This window comes from Nelumbo lutea, chromosome 6 (assembly GCF_056320005.1).
Source record: "Nelumbo lutea isolate HS-2025 chromosome 6, American lotus-T2T, whole genome shotgun sequence".
In the NCBI taxonomy this organism is placed as follows: domain Eukaryota; kingdom Viridiplantae; phylum Streptophyta; class Magnoliopsida; order Proteales; family Nelumbonaceae; genus Nelumbo; species Nelumbo lutea.
In genome coordinates, this window is record NC_142689.1 from 19,764,200 (window position 1) to 19,787,517 (window position 23,318).

General features: G+C 40.8%; 1 protein-coding gene and 1 pseudogene across 1 annotated transcript; both read left to right on the forward strand.

Moving 5' to 3' along the window:
• The first annotated feature begins 779 nt into the window (after window positions 1-779).
• LOC148847767 (metacaspase-5-like) lies at window positions 780-2,782 on the forward strand. The gene is made up of 2 exons (XM_088948332.1): window positions 780-1,493; window positions 1,673-2,782. Exons 1-2 carry the CDS (start codon window positions 1,148-1,150, stop codon window positions 2,575-2,577), a joined length of 1,251 nt encoding a protein of 416 aa, XP_088804458.1. The 5' UTR covers window positions 780-1,147; the 3' UTR covers window positions 2,578-2,782.
• Window positions 2,783-5,039: 2,257 nt separating this feature from the next.
• On the forward strand, window positions 5,040-8,040 carry LOC148847768 (G-type lectin S-receptor-like serine/threonine-protein kinase SD2-5; annotated as a pseudogene).
• The last annotated feature ends 15,278 nt before the right edge of the window (window positions 8,041-23,318 follow it).

The following is a 23,318-nucleotide window of genomic DNA, read 5'->3' on the forward strand; positions in this document are numbered from 1 at the left end:
ATAATAAACCAGATTCTGATCGACTTTTAAAGACACTTCAGGTAGATCGAGACACTATCTCATTTCATATGCCCCGAAAAAGTTGAAGAAGAAGTTGGATGGAAGCATTGGAGTTCAAAGACGCCATCTCTTAGCATTCTTTTTTATTTTATTGTCCAAATTACATCCTCCTTTTCATTGCGGGGATGAATCTGTATAAACCATTGCATTAATGGTGCTAGTTTGTTAAACGTTTTTTTGAAAGGAATCCATATGCTTCAGAGACTTGCCCCTTCTTAAGTTCAAGAATCCTTCTTCCTTCTTCGTAACTGCTTTCAAAGGCTGCTCGAGAAATGACATCTGAGTTCTGAGCTAAATAATTGGATAAGGTCAAGTTAAGACTTGTAATTCAGAAAAAACTGGAGCTCTAACCAGCTTCTTCCATCGCTTAATTGCGAATGCTGGGCACCATCCCCTACACCTTCCCAGTTCCCCCTAAACAAAATGCCTAATTGCCTACCTCCTACTATCTGGCAAGACTCCAGAGGCTTGCAATATTCACATTCAACCACTTGGGTTGGCAATAGCTACATATATATAAATCCTGTTTCTCCTATCCGAGGCTCATTATCTTCCATTGATTTTCAACTACTTAAAATTAAAAAAAAAAAAGAAGAGAAAAGATTTTATGCCTTCAGTTCCACTTCCACGTTTTTCTTATTGATAGGAACTTTGGAATCATTCAATTCTAATTGCAGTTCCAAAATGGCAAAATGAAACCAGCAGCACTCAACTCAAGCCTCAAAGCCAATCTGAACGTTTCCATATGAGATTAATGGCTTCATGTAGCCAAAGTCATTTAATACAAGTCGTGCAAGGAAGAGATGCAATGACCTTTTCAAATTGGCAACTTTTCTTAAATTTTTGTACATAAATAAAAGTCAAAGTCTAAGCTCTCATTGTTCAACTGTGTCTGTGGTGGACGACACAGAAATAACGTCGAACGTTGTTGGATTGGAACAGAATACGCCGACGAGTGGGCGGCTTGTGTGGAGTCCATCTATACAGCCAATTTTCCCTATATAATATTCAGAGGAAAGAGGTAATAGGCTGCTATATATATATATATATATATAGAGAGAGAGAGAGAGAGAGAGAGTTTGATCAGATGGCAAAGAGGGCTCTTCTGGTAGGTTGCAATTACCCGGGAATGGAGATAGAACTCGGGGGATGCGTCAATGACGTCAAGAGGATGCACAAATCCCTCATCGACCGTTACGGCTTCTCCGAACAAGATATCACCGTCTTGATCGATACCGATAATTCGTACACCCAGCCCACCGGCAAAAACATCCGAGCTGCTCTTTCCGATCTCGTACGATCGGCTGAGTCCGGTGGCTTCCTTTTCTTCCACTACAGCGGTCATGGTAACCGTCTCCCTCCCGAGACCGGCGAGGAAGATGACACCGGCTACGACGAGTGCATTGTTCCTTGCGACATGAACCTCATTACCGGTACGTTTTAATTATCTTTCTGTTCATTAATTACCTTTCTGTTCCACTCTGATTTTCCCTGATCTACTGAAACGAAGGATAATGCCCAAATTCTGACTGGCGTTGACCAGGATAGAAAGCATACTGAAGGTTGAACCGAAGCTTCTGGGTGTGTGTGCTTATTGTGTGTTCATGTGCAGACGATGAGATCAGGGATTTCGTCGAACTAGTCCCGGAAGGCTGTCGCATAACAATTGTATCAGATTCATGCCACAGCGGTGGCCTAATTGACGAGGCTAAGGAGCAAATTGGGGAGAGCAGCAAGCGGCACCAAGAGCTAGTATCAGATGCGGATTCCAGCTTTGGCGTCAGAGATGCATTCGAGACAAGGGGAATAGAACTCCCTTTTGTAAGGCGCCACAACCACCACCACCACCACCACCACGACCGACGTCATGATGAAGAGGAAACCCAAGAGGGGGAGCCCCAGTACAACGAGCAGGGTCATCGCATTAAGAGCAAATACCTGCCGCCGTCCACCCTGATAAAAATACTAAAGCAGAAGACAGGGAAGAACGAAATTGATATAGGGAAGCTGCGGCCAACACTGTTTGACCTCTTCGGGGAGGATGCGAGTCCAAAGGTGAAGAAATTCATGAAGTTTATCATGAACAAACTCCACCATAAAGGCACGAGAGGTAGCGAATTCATGGGCACGGTGGGAAATCGGGCTCTGGAGTTTGTGAAGCAGAAACTGGAGGAAAACGACGAGGATTATGCAAAAGCAGCCATGAAAACGGAAGTTTCAAGCAGGCAAGAGGTTTATGCTGGACGAACCAAGGGTTCACTTCCTGAGCATGGTATCTTGATCAGTGGGTGCCAGACGGATCAGACAGCTGCGGATGCAACCCCAACAGAGAATGAGGAAGCGGCATATGGTGCAATGAGTAATGCGGTTCAATTGATTATTGCTGAAACAGATGGCAATGTTACCAATAAGGAGCTTGTGATGAAGGCTAGGAAAATGCTGGAGAGTGAAGGATTCACTCAGCGTCCTGGACTCTATTGCTGTGACAGTTATGTGGATGTACGTTTCATTTGTTAATTTTCTTGTCGTTGAGCCATAAATTTGACAAGACAGCATCCCTTCTTTTGCATTCATAATAGAACAGAGGAGGCTTTACTGTTGGCTCACAGATCGGTTGAGGCCGTATCGTATGATCGTGTCCCATTCATGTATTGAGCCATTCTCTTGACTATATTGATGACATGATATAGGCCAAAATGGAAATAAAAAATCATTTATTAAAGCTGTGTTTGATTGCTGTGGAAATTTATTTGCATTAGTATAAATACATAAAGACTGCAAATTCTTGTTTAATTTTATTTTAGATTTTACTTTATTATGTTTTATGTTTTAATTAATCAAATAAAATAAACTAAAATTCAAAACAAAAATATATTAGAATTTTCATTCAAATTATTTATACCGTAATGGTTTTACATCAGTACAAGCTTATTTGCACTAAAACCAAACACAGCATAAAGGTCAAAATTATGAATGCAAAGCAGAAAAAGAATTCTACATTCTTTGTATTTCTATGACCTATACCTACCTACATGGTTTCGATGCGATGGATGAGCTTTCTTAAGTAAAACCCAAACAAAAAGAAATAAGATTGTGTATATTTGATTCTTTGGCGTTAATGGATGGGCCATTTAGGGGTATTGGATATTGTTTTCGTTTCTTTATTTGATTTGTTAAAAGTTATTCCACCAAATAACATAATGGGATAAATGCCCACATGGTGCCACGGTTTATCAAATAAACTGAATTCATACCAAGTACCATTTTATTGTTAATACAAAAACTTAACTTGAAGTTTATGACAATCATAATAACCTCCCCTATGATTTCATTTTAACAAATACCTACCTTGAACTTTTGAGAAATTCAACAAAAACTTTCCTTCTGTCATTGTTCTAGACGGAAAACGTTAGATTGATGCGCCAGTTTTTTTCAAATACCCATTCTACCCTTTTATAAATTATTTTACATACAAAATTACTGAAATAATCCCATTTTAATTCAATAAAAACCTCTTTTAATGATCATTTCAGTAATTTTACATACAAACTTACTGAATATGTTTTTTTTTTGTTGAGTTAAAATGGGATTATTTCAGTAATTTTATATGTAAAATAATTTATAAAATGGTAGAATGGATATTTGAAAAAAACCGGTGCATCAATCTAACGTTTTCCGTCTAGGACAGTGACAGAAGGGAGGTTTTTGTTGAGTTTCTCAAAAGTTCAAGGGCGGTATTTGTTAAAATGAAACTATAGGAGGGACTTTTATGATTGTTAGAAACTTTAGGGGAGGTTTTTGTATTTTACTTTAAATATTTATTTGTACAATATTAGTTTAAATGTTTTTTGCTTTTATTGTTTAGTTGGGGGAAACAAAATTTTGACGTTTCCCTATATGCCCCATGCATAAAAATCAAAAGTATTTCAGTTTTTTTATTATTTATTTGATAAATGGTGAAATCAAATAGTGGTTTTATATATAGTAAACGTGAATGCCTATGTAATGTTGATGTGGTGGTGTTTTTCAATAAACGCCCATAGAACCAAACACTCTCATTTGTCACCCTCCCATTTCCCAATTAATCCCATTCGAATGCAAACATTATTTTTGAGTGACTCAACCTATTTATGATGTTTTTTGTTGTGACCTAGAATGGGTTGAGGGCAACACAATAATTTTGCTTTCGAACCGAAGATTGAATGAAGAGTCTGAGGTCTTATTTGGCCGAGGACAGGTACATTGAACCTGCGAAGAGAGAGAGAACGTCAGAGGCCCTAGGTGCTAACCTAAGACGGAAAATCCAATGGTCAATTTAGTACGGGTGCAACACCAGGTGGGTGAGGCCTGATGTGAGAATACTCAAACGAAGCCATGAAAGGAACTGATTTATTCTTAATGGTCTTGAGTCCTTATTCCAAAATGTTTACCTTGAAAGAGTTGGTTCCAGATAGGGTGTGGTCTTTGGCTGAAGAGCACGGTCATCTAAGACCACCGCTTGTGACTGCATCATTGGTTCCAGATAGGGTGTCGACCTCTGCTCTACGCATCCTCATTGGGTCCGCCCTGAGTGCCCCCACTTATTGCGTGTGCATGTGCGTGTGCGCGTGCTATTGGATCACGTCATGTGCGCCTATATCATTTTTATTACTTAATTTTTAATTTTGATTAAATAAATATAAACTTAAAACTGTAATTTTAAGTTGCCTATTCATGATGATTTTTTACAAGTCAAGCAAAAGTGGTGTGAAACTGAATGGGGATGGGGTCAGTGACTATATCCTAAATTATTACAATTTGCCATCGCGCCAATTCTCGACAGGTTCCTTTTCTGCAGCAACTCAAAGAGTCAAAGACTTTTCCAACTGCAGGGTTGGCTTCCAAGCATAAGCCTTTGAATCTAGAAGGTGGTTTCTTGGAAAATTCTTATAGACTTTTCCACAGCCAAGATGTACCTATTACTTCTGTACGATGCTGCTGACTCGAGCTCATAGACGTTCAAATTCTATGGCTCAAATTCTTTTTTATTGCAAAGTAGAATTCATTTTATTACTTCGTTCTTGGTAAAAGATCCATCCATGAATTGAACGGGAGTTCAATGACGAGTCTCTCTCTCTCTCTCTCTCACACACACACACATTTTACCTCACCTTGAGTCGTCCGTGATGTCGACTTATATAGCGTCAGAGTTTGCTCATCGGCAAGGACTTCTATGGGTATCAGCTTGATCATGGGCCGTACTCTTGCTCAATTTCTCCTTCTCTTAATCTTTTCTTGCCATTCAATCACCAGCAAAACTTTGGATTATCCCATGGCTGACCTCTCAACTTCATGGAAGAACAGCCCCGCCATTAAGAATTCCAAGAATTTCAATTATGAGTACAATGTGGCCGTCAGGCCCATCCTTATCAGAGGATCTTCATCACGTCCAAGTTTCGCCTGTGGCTTCTACTGCAATAGGAATTGCGATTCTTTCCTGTTCGGGGTCTTTATTATCCTAATCGAAGAGGATCTTCTAGTATCTGATACATCTTCACCCCCACAAGTTGTCTGGTCTGCCAATCGAAACCATCTCGTGGGAGAAAATGCAACCTTGGAGCTGATTGCAGAAGGAGATTTGATCTTGAAAGACGCAGATGGTACTTTAGTTTGGTCGACAAACACAACTGGTCAGTCTGTAGCAGGCCTGGACATGACCGAGACAGGAAACCTCCTGCTGTTCGACAGAAACAATAGGACCGTCTGGCAGTCGTTTGAGCACCCAACTGACTCTTCGCTCCCCGGGCAGAAGTTTTTGCCTGGGAAGACAATCACGGCTAGCGTATCTGCATTGAATTGGACTCAAGGTTTGTTCTCATTTTCTGTTACTAGTAATGGTTTCTTTGCTTCCATCAAGTCTGATCCTCCGCAGGTTTATTACAAGCAAACGCTGGACTTCAAACTGAACTATGTGATGTTATTCAATGGAAGTCTTATTCTGTACACAAACATGCCAAATGTTTGGGCTATGTTTTCGACAGCTCCACCGTTGCTTACGTACATGAAGCTGGAACCAGATGGTCATGTGAGAGTTTATGAATGGGCGCAGGGATGGAAGACTGTGAGCGATCCGCTGACAACATTTATAACTTCATGTGGTTATCCTACGATCTGTGGGAAATATGGTGTTTGCTCAGATGGGCAGTGCAGTTGTCTCCAGGGAACTGATGGAGAGTCAAGCTTCTTCAAGCCATTAAATGACAGGCAACTGAATCTGGGGTGTTCTGAAATTACTCCCTTGTCTTGCCAAGCTTCTCAATATCACAGTTTTAAGGAGATCAGAGACATTAATTACTTCAACCTTGCTCCTCCAGACCTTAACCAGACAAGCATGGAGAGTTGCAAGCATGCCTGTTTGAATAAATGTTCTTGCAAGGCTGATCTGTTTAAGTATGATTGGAATGCTTCAATTGGGAATTGCTCTTTGCCTAACCAGCTCTTCTCCCTGATGACCAACAAGAACGAAGGCATTAGTTATAACTTAGTTGCATTCATTAAGGTTCAGAGAACTCCAATTTCACCAGCTCCCTCACCAATTTTCCACCTGAAAAGAAAGAAAACCATACAGCAATCATAGTGGGATCCAGCGTTGGAGCACTCCTAGTTATTTTTCTCCTAACAACTATCTGGGTTATTCTTTACAGGAAGAAAAAATATGCTGAATAGGATGAGGAGGATGATTTGCAACAAGTACCAGGAATGCCCACGAAATTTTCTTACGAAATTATGAAAGATGCAACTGACAAATTTTCCAAGAAGCTTGGGGAAGGAGGATTCGGATCAGTGTTTGAAGGGACTTTGGACAGTGGCATCAGAATTGCAGTGAAGTGCTTGGATGGTCTATGGCAAGTGAAGAAGTCATTCTTAGCTGAAGTTGAGACAATTGGAAGCATTCATCGTGTCAATTTAGTAAGAATGACCGGATTTTGTTCAGAGAAATCCCATAGGCTACTAGTTTATGAGTACATGTGCAATGGATCCTTGGATAAGTGGATCTTCCACAGAAACCAGGAGCTCTCCCTTGATTGGAATAAGAGACGAAATGTCATCCTTGATATTGCCAGGGGACTAGCTTATCTCCATGAAGAATGCAGGCAGAGAATAGTTCATTTAGACATTAAACCCCAGAATATCCTCTTGGATGACAACTTCAATGCTAAAGTTTCTGATTTTGGGTTGTCTAAGCTTATTGACAGGGATCAGAGCCAAGTTATGACCACAATGAGAGGAACTCCTGGGTATCTGGCTCCTGAATGGTTGAGCTCAATGATCACAGAAAAGGTAGACGTATATAGCTTTGGAGTTGTGGTCTTGGAAATTGTATGTGGAAGGAAAATTTTGGGTCGCTCTCAACCAGAGAAAAGTATGTATTTAGTTGATCTGTTCAAAAGAAATGCAGAGCAAGGAAATCTAATTGATTTGGTTGATAAATGCAGTGAGGATATGCAATTACATACAACAGAAGCTGTTGAAATGATGAAGCTTGCTGCATGGTGTTTGCAAAATGATTTCTCCAGGAGGCCTTCCATGTCAGTAGTAGTGAAGGTCTTGGAGGGGGTTATGAATATTGAACCTAACCTGGATTATAGCTTTGGGAATTCCCTAACACAACCAGCAATAATTCCAGCTCAGAGAGAGGAAAATTTTGGTGATTCATCTCCATTACTTTCATCAGTTTTATCAGGCCCAAGGTGAAGAAGAGGACTCTTGCAAACAAATAATCAGATTTTCATTTTCATGACAATTCTTCTTTCTGAATATTTATTTTCTTTTCTTATGACATCAATGGAAATTTATGCTGCCTATTCTTTAGCACCGAATGTACTTTTCTCCATCTGAGCATGGATGTATCTGAAATCAAGGTTTTGCAATTATGAAGATATCTCATTTTCTTTTAGAAGTGAGATGAGAAATGAAATTGCAGGCGAAATTCCCATTGTATGAAGATATCTTTAAGTTCTAGGAGTTGAACTCATCCGGCAGCCAATTTGTGCTTTAACTAGAATCTTTAGAAGTGTGTACTTGTATATATTTATTCTATTCCCTTGGTGGATTTCGACTTCTGAAATTTTTCTTATTAAATAATACGAAATTTCATGGAAAACACCATTGCTGAATAGAGGATTTTGATTCATTGGAAGTTCCAGAGCAGTAAAATAGCTCCCTAGAACTGTTGATTCCTAAGAGCTTGATATCTCAGGAAGGAAGCAAACACGTCTTTCATTTTTCCCAAGCAAAAAAGAGAAGTTTCAAAAAAAAAAAAGAAAAACAGAGAGATAAATGTTGACATGGACAGCTATTTTATACCCTAGAACATCAAAATTAATAATAAATTAAGTATTATGAAATGAATCGTATGATGATAAAAATTCCCTCAAATATTAAATTCAATTTGATTATCTTAACATTTTTATTTTTTATTTTAATTTTTGTTTTTAGCTCTTTATTCACCATAATAGATTATAAAGATCATAGGTGACAAAAAAACAAAAAACAAAATAAAAAATGAAAATTGATGCGAGTTAACGGTATGTTGCATATATAGCAGTTAACAGGGTTGAATAGCCGTCTGTGTCTGGGCACACTGTCACACAACTGACACAAGGCAAAGGTTTTCCTTGGAGGAGTCTGGAACTCTGGATTACTGTCTTGATCACATGGCATGGCTTATAAAAGATGTTCACAGCAGAGAATTAGGATTTGCTCCCCACAGAACGAACCTCAAAGCAGAGAATCGCACCAAATATTTGGAAACACCTCTCCATCAATAAAAATATACAAGGGCAGATATTCCCAATATACGGCTGGGACGTATTGTGAGGTTGATATGAGGAACGCTTTATGAAAAACATATCTGGATTCCATAACTGGTCCAAGACCCACGGCAAGGTATAACTTAATGAACATTCATAAATATGAGAAAGCAACTAATTTTATTGATCACTCTGAATAATATGCAACTACAGATAGTTATATATAGCAAGTAATTGCAAGTGTTCCACCAAGATTTTGGCATTAAAGGGAAGCTAAGCCAGCTCCCTTAATGGTGATATCAAATATTAAAAAAGATTATTCTAAGTACCTGAGTCTTAAAATTTATATAAAATCTTAAAAAATATTATTATATTTTTGTTTATTAAATATTGTTTCAGTAAAGCATCTCATATAAAAGAATTAATACGATCATACCACGATAGTTCTGAGTTCTACTTCATAATTGTCATTTGTTTCATATCAAGAACTCCTAGTTGATCCAGAAAATAGGGTCGTTTGGCCCAAGAACCATTCATGCAGTCGATTCCATTTTACCCCAAACCCGGCCCCTGGCCAAAAATCATTGAATTAGTCAATGACCCGTTGACGCAGTCGAATGACATAACATGTATGATACTACTTAATAGACTTTACACACTCAATTTTTTGCCTGTAACTTTTGTTGTTAGAATGGGTCATCTATCGAACCAGACAGTTGAGCCACTATTTTTTATTTTTTTAATTGAGAGTCATCCAGGCAACCGGTTCCATTTTACCCCAATCCTGGTCCTTGGCCAAAAACCGTTGAATCAGCCAATGACCCATTGACCCGAGTCGTCGAACCGTCGACCCATTTAATGGTTTTTGGTCTTTTTTTTTTAATTTTTGTTGTCAGAACAAGCCGTCCATCTGTTCGAATTGGACGGTCAAACTATCAACCCAAAAACCGATGGTCAAAACAGTTCCATTTTTTGGTTGTATGATCACACACTCGAATGACATAACATGTATGATATTGTTTAATGGACCTCACACACTCAATTTTTTCCCTATAATATTTGTTGTCAGAATGGGTCATCTGTTCGAACCGAACAATCGAATCATCGACCTAAAAATCAGTGGCCATAATGATTCCATAATTTTTTGCTTATAATTTTTTTTTCCAGAACGGGCCATTTGTTCGAACCGAACTGTCGAACTGTCGACCCAAAACCAGCGACCAGAATGATTCTGTAATTTTTTGCTTATAATTTTTTTTTTCTGAATGGGCCATTTGTTCGAACCGAACTGTCGAACTGTCGACCCAAAACCAGTGACCAGAATGATTCCGTAATTTTTCTTGAAATGCATTTGGCAAAAGGGGAGACCACCCCTATCCCTTTAATATATATATATATATATATATATATATATATAAGATACTGCTATTCTTTTAAAACAAAAAAAAAAAAAAAACAAAAAGATAGATTCAAACCATTTAGATTCATGGCAATTTGGCAATTCTAATGAGAGCTACTATCTAAGAGAGAGAACAACACCAAGTGAGCTAATTTGACTCAGTTTACTCAGCTTTCAGTTCAGTTAGGTTTGGTAAATTTACAAACATCATTTATTGAATTAACTGAATTAACTGAAATAAATATATATTTTATATCTGAATTAGAAATATTAATATTAATATGCATTTAATTATAAATATAACATATATTTATATTTTAATTATTAACCAATTTAATACCGAATAGAATCAACTTGAATTTGGTTCGATTTGGTTGATGAAAATGGCCTAATCAAAATATTGATTATGCTCCATTTTCGAACTAAACCGAATGAAACCAACCAAATGAACACCCCTAACTTTTGCAATCATCTTTAATGGAATCATATATATACCTCTTTAATAATGGGATAATCAAATGTATAGATATTCAACGTTTCCAATCAAATTTATCATTTTTAGTGTATGGAATTTTCTTAAGACATGAGAATTTTTATTTTTAGACATTAATTTTTCTGTAATAAAGTTTTAGGTATGAATTAAGACATAAGAGTTTTTTACCAATATAAAAAAGCTGAATTGCTTTGAAAATCTTCCATCCAGAAATTGTTTCTCTATCTCATTCTCGTTGTGGAAACTAGAAGTTAAAATTAGGGTAAAATATTTAAATTATCATATATTGGGTTTTGTAAAATTAACTAACTATATCACTACTATTTACAAAATGATTTAAAGTACTTTTATGACAATATCACAAATACCTCTTACCTAGTAGTAATCCATCACATTCTATTCACATGTGACATATGTGACTATTATAATATTAGGCATCATCGTACCCCTTTGGATTTGCCTTTTACTAAGGTAGACTCGAGGGAATTTTTCCTATAATGCCTTTCCATTCTTCTCAGTAATGATGAGGGCAGATGTGGCCCTCCAGTGAAATTGTGATACGTGGCATCTCGTGACAAATAGGAACAAACTTACGAAGTAGGTGACCCACCCGGGCACCAGTTTGGCCGGCCTGGCGCGACTTGTGCGCGGCCTGACGCACGCTTGCGCAACCTGCGCGGTGCGCACGGCCTACGCGAACTACGCACGGCCTGCGCGAGCTGCGTGCGGCGTGCGGCCTGCGCGACCTGGCCGACCTGGACCAGCCTAGCGCATGACCCGACCAAGCCACCCATAAGGCACCCACCGACAAACCTGGCCTAGACACTGACCCACCGAAAAACCTGACCTAGACATTGACCCGTTGACTGACACAGGCGCCAGCTTGACGACCTGGACTAGACACTGACCCGCCGACTGACACAGGCACCGACTTGACGACCTGGCCTAGACACTAACCCGCCGACTGATGCAGGCGTCCCCCTGACAACTCGGCTCAGGCACCGACCTGGCCGCCTGACACAAGCGCCAGCCTGACGACCTCGAGGAGTTCACCACTGTACCCCGGTTCTGACAGGATGCGACGAGTCTTACCGTTTGGAGGCTTTTCACCCACCTAACCCGCGAGGACTCTGGTATATAAAGACCTCACCCCCCAAAGGGGAGGGGGATGAAAAAAGGGAAGTAACCCTACTCTCTATCTCTCTCATATTATCTTCAAAGCTCTCTACATTAAGAGTGCTAACTTAAGCGTCGGAGAGCCCCCATCGGGAAAATACCCCCGGGACCTCTGATTCAGTTCTCGCAGGTCCTTCAGCTCCCGCCGCCTATGAAGAGGAGGAAAAGATGGAGTTCTCGGAGGTCCCTCAGCTCCCGCCACCTACAAAGAGGAGGAAAAGATGGAGTTCTCGCAGGTCCCTCAGCTCCCGCCACCTACAAAGAGGAGGAAAAGATGAAGTTCTCGCAGGTCCCTCAACTCCCGTTGCCTACAAAAGAAAGAAGACCACCTCATGCTGAGGGCAGTCGGATTGCGCCACACCAGGGAGCTCCAGCATTCTCTAAGTCACCGGCCGCCTAGTAGGCAGTTTGCTACCAGGTAGTTCGCCACCAGGCAATTCGCCACCAAGCAGTTCGCCACCAGGCAATTCACCACCAGGCAGTTCGCCACTGAGCAGCTCGCCACCAGGCAGTTCGCCACCAAGCAGTTTGCCACCAGGCAGTTCACCACCAAACAGTTCATCACCAGGCAGTTCTCCACCAAGCAGTTCGCCACCAAGCAGTTTGCCACCAGGCAGTTCGCCACCAAGCAGTTCGCCACCAGGGAGCTCGCCACCAGGCAGTTCGCCACCAGGCAGTTCGCCACCAGGCAGTTCACCCCCAGGCAATTCTCCACCGAGCAGTTCGCCAGTAGGCAGTTCACCACCAAGTAGCTCATCACTAAGGCACGCCACCACCGGGTCAAATAACGAGGTACTTAGCCAAAAAATTTTACATCACAAAACATTGGTATGTGGCCGGAAACGGTGACATCAATTGGCGCCGTCTGTGGGGACACGCTACAAAAAGCTAAGTTCTCATCTTGCCAAAACTAAGTCCTCACTTTCTAGAAATTGAAGCTATCGCTTTATAGTTTACATTTTTTATGAACTCAGAGACTATGCAAGGAGCTAACAGACTAAGTAGCTCTACCAACCTTACTTTCAATTCAGATAATGCCACATCAGTCCTCTCCACAAGGTCCCGCCTACAAAAATGAGCTCTTCGTGGCTTCCGTGGGAGTTGGCGGCCAACTGACTACATAGGCGCCCTTACTGGTCGAGCCTTCCAAGGCTCCCGTGTGAGCTGGCAACCTAAAGTTAGTAGTGCTGCCCTCGAAGGTCGAGCCCCTAGTAGCTTCTTGTAGGAGTAGGTGACCGGCATTACGAAGCTGATGCAGGCCAAGCCTACGGGCCACATTACTACTTAAGACCCGGTCACCTCTCCAGCACGGGCAAAGTTAGAAAAGAGTAGACCACTAGTCACTCCAAAGCCTATGGGCCACATTACTATTTAAGACCTGGTCACCTCTCTGGCACGGGCAAAGTCAAAAAAGAGTAGACCACTAGTCACTCCAAAGCCTACGGGCCACATTACTACCTAAGACCCGGTCGCCTCTCCGGTACGGGCAAAGTCAGAAAAGAGTAGACAACTAGTCACTCCAAAGCCTATGGGCCACATTACTACTTAAGACCCGGTCGCCTCTCTAGCACGGGCAAATTTAGAAAAAGAGTAGACCACTGGTCACTCCCAAAGCCTACAGGCCACATTACTACTTAAGACCCGGTCGCCTCTCCGACACGAGCAAAGTTAGAAAAGAGTAGACCACTGGTCACTCCCAAAGCCTACGGGCCACATTACTACTAAAGACCCGGTCGCCTCTCCGGCACGGGCAAAAGTCAAGGAAGAGTAGACTACGAGTCGCTCCCAAAGCCTACGGGCCACACTAGTAATTGGATCGGCATTTAATAGCTCATCGACTTACAGGCCAAAAGAAATCTACTCCATTCGCTGAGTTACTATCAGCTCGGGAGTGGGGGGATATTGATGAGGGCAGATGTGGCCCTCTAGTGAAATTGTGACACGTGGCACCTCGTGACAACTAGGAAAACACCCAGCCAACAAACTTACGAAGTTGGTGACCCACCCGGGCACCAGTTTGGCCGGCCTGGTGCGACCTGCGCGCAAGGCCGCGCGCCTGCGCGAGCTGCGTGCGGCGTGCGGCCTGCGCGACCTGGCCGACTTGGACCAGCCTAGCACATGATCCGGCCAAGCCGCCCATAAGGCACCCACCGACAAACCTAGCCTAGACACTGACCCACCAACAAACCTGGCCTAGACACTAACCCACCGACAAACCTGGCCTAGACACTAACCCGCCAACTGACACAGGCGCCAGCTTGATGACCTGGTCTAGACACTGACCCGCCGACTGACACAGTCGCCGACTTGACGACCTGGCCTAGACACTGACCCGCCGACTAACGCAGGCGCCCCCTGACATCCCGGTCCAGGCGCCGACCTGGCCGCCTGACACAAGCGCCAGCCTGACGACCTTGAGGAGTTCACCACCGTACCCCGGTTCTGACAGGATGCGACGAGTCTTACTGTTTGGAGGCTTTTCACCTACCTAACCCGCGAGGACTCCGGTATATAAAGACCTCACCCCCCAAAGGGGAGGGGGATGAAAAAAGGGAAGTAACCCTACTCTCTAGCTCTCTCATATTATCTTCAAAGCTCTCTACAATAAGAGTGCTAACTTAAGCGTCGGAGAGACCCCACCGGGAAAATACCCCCGGGACCTCTGATTCAGTTCTCGCAGGTCCTTCAGCTCCCGCCGCCTATGAAGAGGAGGAAAAGATGGAGTTCTCTGAGGTCCCTCAGCTCCCGTCACCTACAAAGAGGAGGAAAAGAGGGAGTTCTCGCAGGTCCCTCAGCTCCCACCACCTACAAAGAGGAGGAAAAGATGAATTTCTCGTAGGTCCCTCAGCTCCCACTACCTACAAAGGAAAGAAGACCACCTCATGCTGAGGGCAGACGGACTGCGTTGCACCAGGGAGCTCCAGCATTCTCTAAGCCATCGGCAGCCTAGTAGGCAGTTCGCTTCCAGGTAGTTCACCACCAGGCAATTCGCCACCAAGCAGTTCGCCACCAGGCAATTCGCCACCAAGCAGTTCGCCACCGAGCAGCTCGCCATTGGGCAATTCGCCACCAGGCAATTCGCCACCAAGCAGTTTGCCACCAGGCAGTTCGCCACCAGTCAGTTCGCCACCAGGCAGTTCGCCACCAGGCAGTTCACCACCAGACAGTTCGCCACCAGACAGTTCGCCACCAGACAGTTCACCACCAAGCAGTTCGCCACCAGACAGTTCGCCACCAGACAGTTCACCACCAGACAGTTCGCCACCAGACAGTTCACCACCAGACAGTTCGCCACCCACAGTTCGCCCCCAGGCAGTTCTCCACCGAGCAGTTCGCCAGTAGGCAGTTCACCACCAAGTAGCTCATCACTAAGGCACGCCACCACCGGGTCAAATAACGAGGTACTTAGCCAAAAAATTTTACATCACAAAACATTGGTACATGGCCGAAAACGGTTACATCAAGTAACATCAGCATTGGTTCCCACCCCGTATATGAGTACTTTAGTGATGACTTAGTTTCTCTTCTTAACCATTCTATGCTCCAGAGTTGCTTAAGGCAGACGTTGTAGATTACTTTTTGTTGTAAGAGGGGTAAAGTTGACTTTATAGTCTGTTTTCTTAGCTTTGCCTTGAGCTAGGAGACATGAAATCCGAGGTGGAGTCTGCAACTATTAGGTAAATTAAGAAAGTCCGTAGGCCACAGGACCAATTCTTTCCAATACTCTGAATGGCTGCTAATTTTTCTGACCGACGACAAACATTAGAGACTGGGCGAAAAGGCTACAATCTTAAAGGCTGTGTTTGATTTGAAGGAAAATGTAGGAAAAAGAAGGGAAAGATGGTGAAACTTTTACAAATTTTGTATGGGTTTTTCTACAATTTTCTTCCTTTTCTTACCTTTTCCTTCAAACCAAACATAGTTTTTAGTAAATTAGTCATTTTACTTGGAATGTTCTTTCTGTTTGGCCCTTATCCGCTATTTTCTTCATATGCCCTTAGTAAAGATAAGATTCTATTTATGTTATTGGAAGGCAGATTCCCTATCTTGAAGCTCTTCTTCGATTGTTAGGGCTTTCGTAGAGCCTAGAATATAGGACCGCAAGTATGGCTCTTCTTCGATTGGAAGGTGGTGACGTACCACCACCTAACCAAAGGCAACTACCGACTTCAAGAATGAGGTTGATCATTGGTGAAGCACCGCAAGTATGGCTCCAAGGTCCCACTGATCACCTTGGTTTGCCTATCTAAATATTTCCTTCCAAAATGTGCTAGTGAAGATAGGGTTCCGATTATTCACGGTGGACCTTGGCATCCCATGTAAACCTCATGAACGAACGATCAAACAACTCTCTGGGTGGATCGGATGGGATAAAGCAATGACGTGAGTAAACTTTGTATGTTTGTCTATTACAACCCAAATCATAGTCTTGCTATTAGACTTGGAAGACCTACAAAATCCATTAAGACATCTATCTAGGCTTGATCTAAGATTGGGAGTGGCTATAGCAAGCCTGTACAGAGGGCATTTTCATACTTGTGACATTAGCATATGTAAAATGATACAAAACTTACAAAAAATAGAGTACAGTTTGCATCGAAGAAACAAACTTGTTAAAGAAAAAATCTATCTTATTCATTCTCTATTTGTCAAATGACGATGCATATAACTTTAATTTTCTTTAACAGAATCTTGTTTTGTTAACACCCCCCTCCCCCGTCAAGTTGGGCATGAAGGAAACAAATGCCTAACTTGCCAAGTAGATAATGAAATCTATCAGCCCCTAAGGCTTTGATTGTCTTGATTTGAACATGTTCACGACGCAGGAAGTGACAATCAATTGTTATATGCTTCATTCATTCGTGAAAAACTGGATTTGCTACTATATGAAAAATCGTTTGATTGTCACAATGAAGCAATAATGACTGAGTAACAGAAATGTTGAGATCAGCAAGGAGGCGTTTGAACCATAGCGACTCTGTAGTGCTGGAAGCCATTGCACGATATTCTGCCACAATTAATGAGCGGACTATAGTATTTCGTTTCTTTGTCTTCCAAGATACAGGTGAATTACCAACAAAGATCACATACCCCATTGTGGATCATTGGGACATTGGACAATTGCCCTAGTCAACATCACAATAGGCTCGAACAATAGTCAAAATTGATGAAGGTAAGAAAAGGTCGTTGTTTGAAGAGGCAAAAAGATATCTGAGGATGTATAAGGCCACAATCATGTGAGCTTCAGTTGTATGTTGCATATGTTGACTAAGGGCATGAACAAAGTAACAAAGTTCTAGTCGTGTAATGGTTAAATACACTAATCGGCCAATGAGATAGTGGAAACAACTAGGGTCCATAAGTAAGGGACTTTGCTCATCAAACCGTAGTTGTTGTTCCATTGGAAATGATGTTGGGCAACAACCAGTCATGTTGGTTTCATGTAATATGTCAAGTAGGTACTTTCGTTGATGTAAAAAAAAATCAAAATAGAGACTATTGAACCTCAATCCCCAAGAAATAAGTGAATGGTCACAAATCTTTGAGATGGAAACACTTGTGAAGGTATTGCTTTAGATCATTAATTTAATCAAGATTATTGCTAATGATGATCAAATCATCGACATAAACAATGACAACAATGTATGAATCTGAATTAGAAGAGAAGAAGAGTGAGTAGTCATTTAATGACTAAGTAAACCCATATTGCTTGAAGACGTCTGAAAATTTTCAAACAACTGTCGAGAGACTTGTCATAGACCATAAAGGGATTTGTTTAATTTACACACTTGGTTGTCTCTTAGATTAAAAAGACCTAATGGAATTTCCATGTAGACTTCCTCATGTAGATTGTCATTCAAAAAACCAATGTTAACCTCTCTTCAAGGTCTTTCTAGATTTCAGTCGTGTCTACGTATAGCATGTGTCACATTCTTTGATCCAATTCTTTACCTTTGATCAATGTCCCTTCAAACAATAGATCTTAATCAATCTTTGAAGGATGTTATAGTAGCTAGAATGGCCTTCACTAGGGAAAGCATAGGTTTCTTTGAATAAATGTCTCTTGAAGACCGATTGGAAGCTAATAATAATCTTGTTCTCCTATACTAAACCAGTTTTTAATAGAATACTTATCTAAGGTTCTAGATCCTTTGTTGAGTTCTTATATGATGCCCTACATCATTTCATTTGTGGTTATTTGTGACAACTTTCTTCTTAAATTCTTCGATCCAACTAGGAATCAAGGAGGAGGCGATGTAGTGTTTTCTCATCCATCTCTATAAATTACCTGAAAAACATTATTGAATGAGTTGATTTAACAGCATTTGTTGGGTGGAAAGTCAAAATTTTCCACTTTAGAATGTGAATGATGCCATAGTGGTTGGTTAGGATGTGAAACCTCTATCCTAGAAAGCTATATCTCTTTTGAATAGCTACTACTACCCCTAATAACTCACGATCATAGGTAGACCCTATTCCCCTTTCACTTGCATTGGTCTCTATCGTGAAGGGCTCTTGGAAATTAGGTAAAGCAAGGATAGATGTTGTAGTCAATGCTTCCTTCAACCTTTGAAACGTCTCTTCTGCCTAAATTTCCCATTTCCATCCCCCCCCCCCCGCTTTTAGTAGTTGAGTGAGAGGATGAGCAATGAGTTCGTCCATAGTCTTTTATGAATTTTCTATTATATCTAGTGAGCCATAGAAACACCCTAAAACATTTGATGGAGTTGGGTTTGGGCCGCTAAATAATGCTCTATATCTTCGAATGGTTAATTTTTACACCACAAATTAAAATAACATGTCCCAAATATTCATTTTGCAATTAGTTTATTCTTTCAGAAAGTGTTAAGCACTTGTTTGAGATGGATCATATGTTCGCTCTAGCCCTTTCTATAAACCAGGATATCATCAAAGAAAACAAGGACATGTCACCCCAGTTGGTCCCTAAAGACTTGGTTCATCAAAGACCGGAAGGTGGAGGGCGTGTTCACAACCCAAAGGGCATAATGGGAAACTCACTCATAGTGTCCTTCATGGGTGTAAAAGGTTGTCTTATTGATGTCTTCATCCCTTATTCAAACCTAATGACACCTAGGGGTGTAAATGGATCGAATTCGAATTGGATCAGGCAATATCCAAATTTGGATCTGATTAAAAAATTTGATATCCGAATTCAATTCGATATCTAACAGATATCGAAATTAATATTCGAAGTCAAATCCAATTAAATATTCGAATATTCGATTTGATTCGAATCAGGCCATGTCTAAATTCGAATCTGATTAACTATTCGACATGAATAGGATATCCGAATTCAACCGATTAGGTATCGAATTATCCAAATTTAATTCGATTATGTCGAATCTCAAATTCGAAATCAGATTTTTGAATACCATTGATACCCCTAGTGATACCTTGATCTCAAGTTGAGTTTGGAGTAAATCTCTACCCCTTTGCAGCTCATCTAGAAGTTCATCCACAACTGACACTAGGAATATATCTTTAATAGTAGCTTTGTTTAATGCCCAGTAGTCAACATAGAGACACCATCCGGCCCCATCCTTCTTAACTAATAACACGAATGAAGAGAATAATTTTTTTCATAAAATAGGCATCTATTAAGTTTAATAGGAACGACCTTACCTTCTTTAGGAAGGGAATTGTATGATCGCAAGATTTGACTAGCAATAACCACAAAGGTGGTAGATTTCAAGCCTTTCTACTACCTTTGGATCTAGCAAATTATGTGTGGATTCATTGTTTATCAAGATGGTGACAATCTATTGATGAAGAGTCCCTTTACTTGCATGTAGGGCTATTCATGAATTGGGCCAAAATGATCAATTTGACCCAACTCGATCTGAGTTGGTCGGTTTTCTTTAATTTTCGGTCAACCTCAGTTTAAAAATATAGATAAACTGACTTATCGGTTTGAGTTGTGGTTTATGAATTTATAAACTTAGTAAAACCAACCCAAATGCCTATATACAGTGTGATATAGTATAGCCATTAAAAAAAAAAGTGAACTCTCTCTCTCATATGAAATTTCCTACTTTCCCTTTCCCATAAATCACTTTTTACAATGATATAACCTACCACTTTCTGTTGTGTTTGCAACCTAGCCCTTACCCCCTAGGCCTATTTTTAGCCCCTACCCCCATGACCTACCATTTCTTTGATTTTTATTTTAATATTTGAATAAAGTATTCAAATGATTATTGTTGTCATAACAATTGTCCTAAAACTCTAACTCTAGGATTCATAATGATTCTCTTTCTTTATTTTCAAATTTTGATATCATTTCTGGCAAAACCCCAAGCTACATCTTATGAAAAACTGCAAAAATATAAGAAAAAAGTATGCAACGTTAGAACATATTAATGGAGATCTCAGTTCGGTTTAAACCAATTAAACCAAACATCCAACATAACTTTTACTATTTGTCGGTCAGCTTTGGTTGGCACAATTGCCAACCTAAAATGTTCAGTTCGATTGCCAAAATACTGTATAGCTGAACCAAACCAACCCGTGAGTTGCATGGTCCGAGGTGAACTGGTGCCTAAGAGTGTGTTTAAATAAATTTCTGGATCTTCACCTTTTTCCCCACCTTGCTCTTTTTCTCCCTTCAATCCACCCGAGTCACCATCTTCCCCTTCTAGCAAGCTTGTAACCCAATATAGCTTTTGGGTTTTATAGCAATGCTGTGGTGTGTATTTAAGTCAAAATGGAAGCACAACCCATGCTTCTCTCACTCTCTAGCTTCAGAAAGCGTGAGTCTCTTGATCTCAGGGGTGGTCTTAGGAATAATGGAGAGGGCTGACCCTTGTGGTTTGGGTTGTGCGGCTTTTGCCCAAATTGTCTCTTAAATACAATCCATTGTTGCTCTTTAAAAGAGCTAACCGGAAAGCATGATTGAGAGTTGAGGGCTTGAACTTCTACACACTAACACAAACTTTCGGTTTGAGTCCTACAACGAAAACTCCTACCAAGAAATCCTTGTTCAGCCCTTTCACTCGGTTGGATAGCAACTGAAACTGATCTATGTACTCCTACTGTCCTACACCATCCCAGACTAGCTGAATTTTGCCAACTGACTGGTCATATTGGCCCCTTGCAATCCATGGACCAAGAACACCACTTCACCACCCTCCTGTTGAAACTTAAGCTTGCCATCGCCACCCATTGATCTTTTGGAATAGTCTGCAACTCAAAATATTGCCGAAGAAGACGAATCAACCAGCCATCTAGATTTCTTTCATTAAACTAGGGTAATTCGAGTTTGGGTTTCCACATCGCCTTCCCTTGAGAAGTTCATCGTAGCCAATCGATCCAAGATCTCAACCAACATATAACCTATATGCCTTCATGGTTCTTTTCCATTTGACTCGTTCAATCTTCTAAGCTTGCTATGCATGGCTTCTATCCACGAAGGTTGTGGCTTTGATACCAAAATGGTATTGGACTCTCCTCGAGATTGAGAAGAGACCTTGCTCCTACCTCGATCTATAGTAAAGAACACTTTCACAGAGGCTCTAATGGAAATAAACACATACCAATGTGTTTGGTTGTAATGCAAATAAATTTGCACTGCTGCAAAATTATGGCAGTGCAAATGGTTTGAGTGTAAATTATGACCTATTTTTGTTTTAAATTTTAGTTTATTTTGTTTGATTACAGTACAGATGAAGAACAATATTAAATGAGAATTTGCATTTTTTTTCATTTACACTCTCATGCATTTATACTAGTAAAAGTAAATTTGGACTGCAACCAAACACAGCCAAAAAGAAAATGGTTGGTGTCCATTAACTAATGAAAGATGTTACAATTTAACGGCATTCTTGGGATTTGACCATTATCATAAGCAGCTAGAAGTAAAAAGCTGGAAACTATTACAGATGATTAGGGGACATTCGATTGTTATCCAGTTGTATGATCTCAGCTGTCTGTGAGATATTTTTGCTTAGGTCTCTACACATCATCACTGATAGTTGGTTGATAGTTGGAAATGCTAACATCCCAATTAGTTGCCACATCAGCGATTTATATCAAAGTGCTTGAACATTTTGTGGAAAACCCACAAGTGCTCTTCGAACTCAAATAAAGGAGCAAAATTAGGATCTGCTCCTCATACACAAAAGTATGGGAGATGTTTCCAATACATGGTGGGATATGCCAGTGGGGTCATTGTGAGGAGCACTACGACTCTGGATCACCTGCCCACAAGAATTCTGCCCATGTCTACTTATAACACACTACCCCCATGAATTGGAAATATCTCCTCCTGTATATACCATCTGAGGATGAGATATTCTCCATGTGTAACTACGATGTTATGTGGGTAGACGTGGATAAAGTTTGTATGGGCAGGAGATCCAGACTCGAGCACTAAGTGTGGAGCATATCCGGATTCATAGGAGCATAAGAAACACTGGTATTGTTGCTGGGATTGAATTAGAGTGTCAAAACAGAATAAAAAGATATAATTCCCATGGTTAGGGCAAGATCCTGTAGATGGTCAAGTGGATGTTGTCATGATATTTATACAACTTTGAGTCTCTAACCCTAACCCTACATGGCCAAAATCCGTAATTGTCTTTACTCTTTATGCCATTCTAATCCGGTTTTATAGCTATACATGCATTATGCCACTCTAATCCGTTTCCTTTCTATATTGTTTAGAGCAGGGCAATGTAATTCAAAATTGCAAAAGACGAGAAGTAAATTAAACCAAGACAAGCTACTCACGAAGTCTAGGTTCCCACGTAAACAAGCCTCGCACAAAACTTTACCAGTCACTAGAATAGACGACAGTTTCTTTTTTTCCTCGTATTTGGACATTCGTGCTAGGTTTGTATGATTTTTTCGTACTTGTTCCAATGAGTTCTGTATTACTGCGATGGAAGCTCTAACCACAAATGAAAGAATCATGACATAAAAGCAACCCTTGAAATTACAGAGCATGTATGTTTTCATTTATCTAGCTTTAATGCTTTTCAATTGCTATCTAGTCTTGTCTTGAAAATCTGATCTGTTGGGTTTGTTCTGAAATTTTCAATTGTAATTTATTGGTTTTATTTTGAAAATTTAAAGAACAATCAAGTACAAAATATAAATTTTATTAAAACTTGGGATATCTTAATAGTAGCCATAGCTTAAATGTTTTATCTCTCTCTCGTTGGGATCTCCTGCCAACAGAATACCTTTGAAGCTGTACATCTCAATTCTCACCATGAGATTGAGACCTACTAAAAACTGGGACCTGCCATGTATGAGATGTGCAGTGTCGAATCATATTGGAAGAGTGTTGGAACTTATTTTGTTGAGAGATCTGGGCTCCTCTCTCTCTCTCTCTCATTTTGAAAGATGGTGGGAGACAAAATGGTGTGTCATGCCC

Coding starts and splice junctions, on each gene's coding strand:
- LOC148847767 (XM_088948332.1), top strand. CDS start 1,148: ATGGCAAAGAGGGCTCTTCTGGTAGGTTGCAATTACCCGGGAATGGAG. Junction 1,494..1,672: donor CGACATGAACCTCATTACCG/GTACGTTTTAAT, acceptor GTTCATGTGCAG/ACGATGAGATCAGGGATTTC.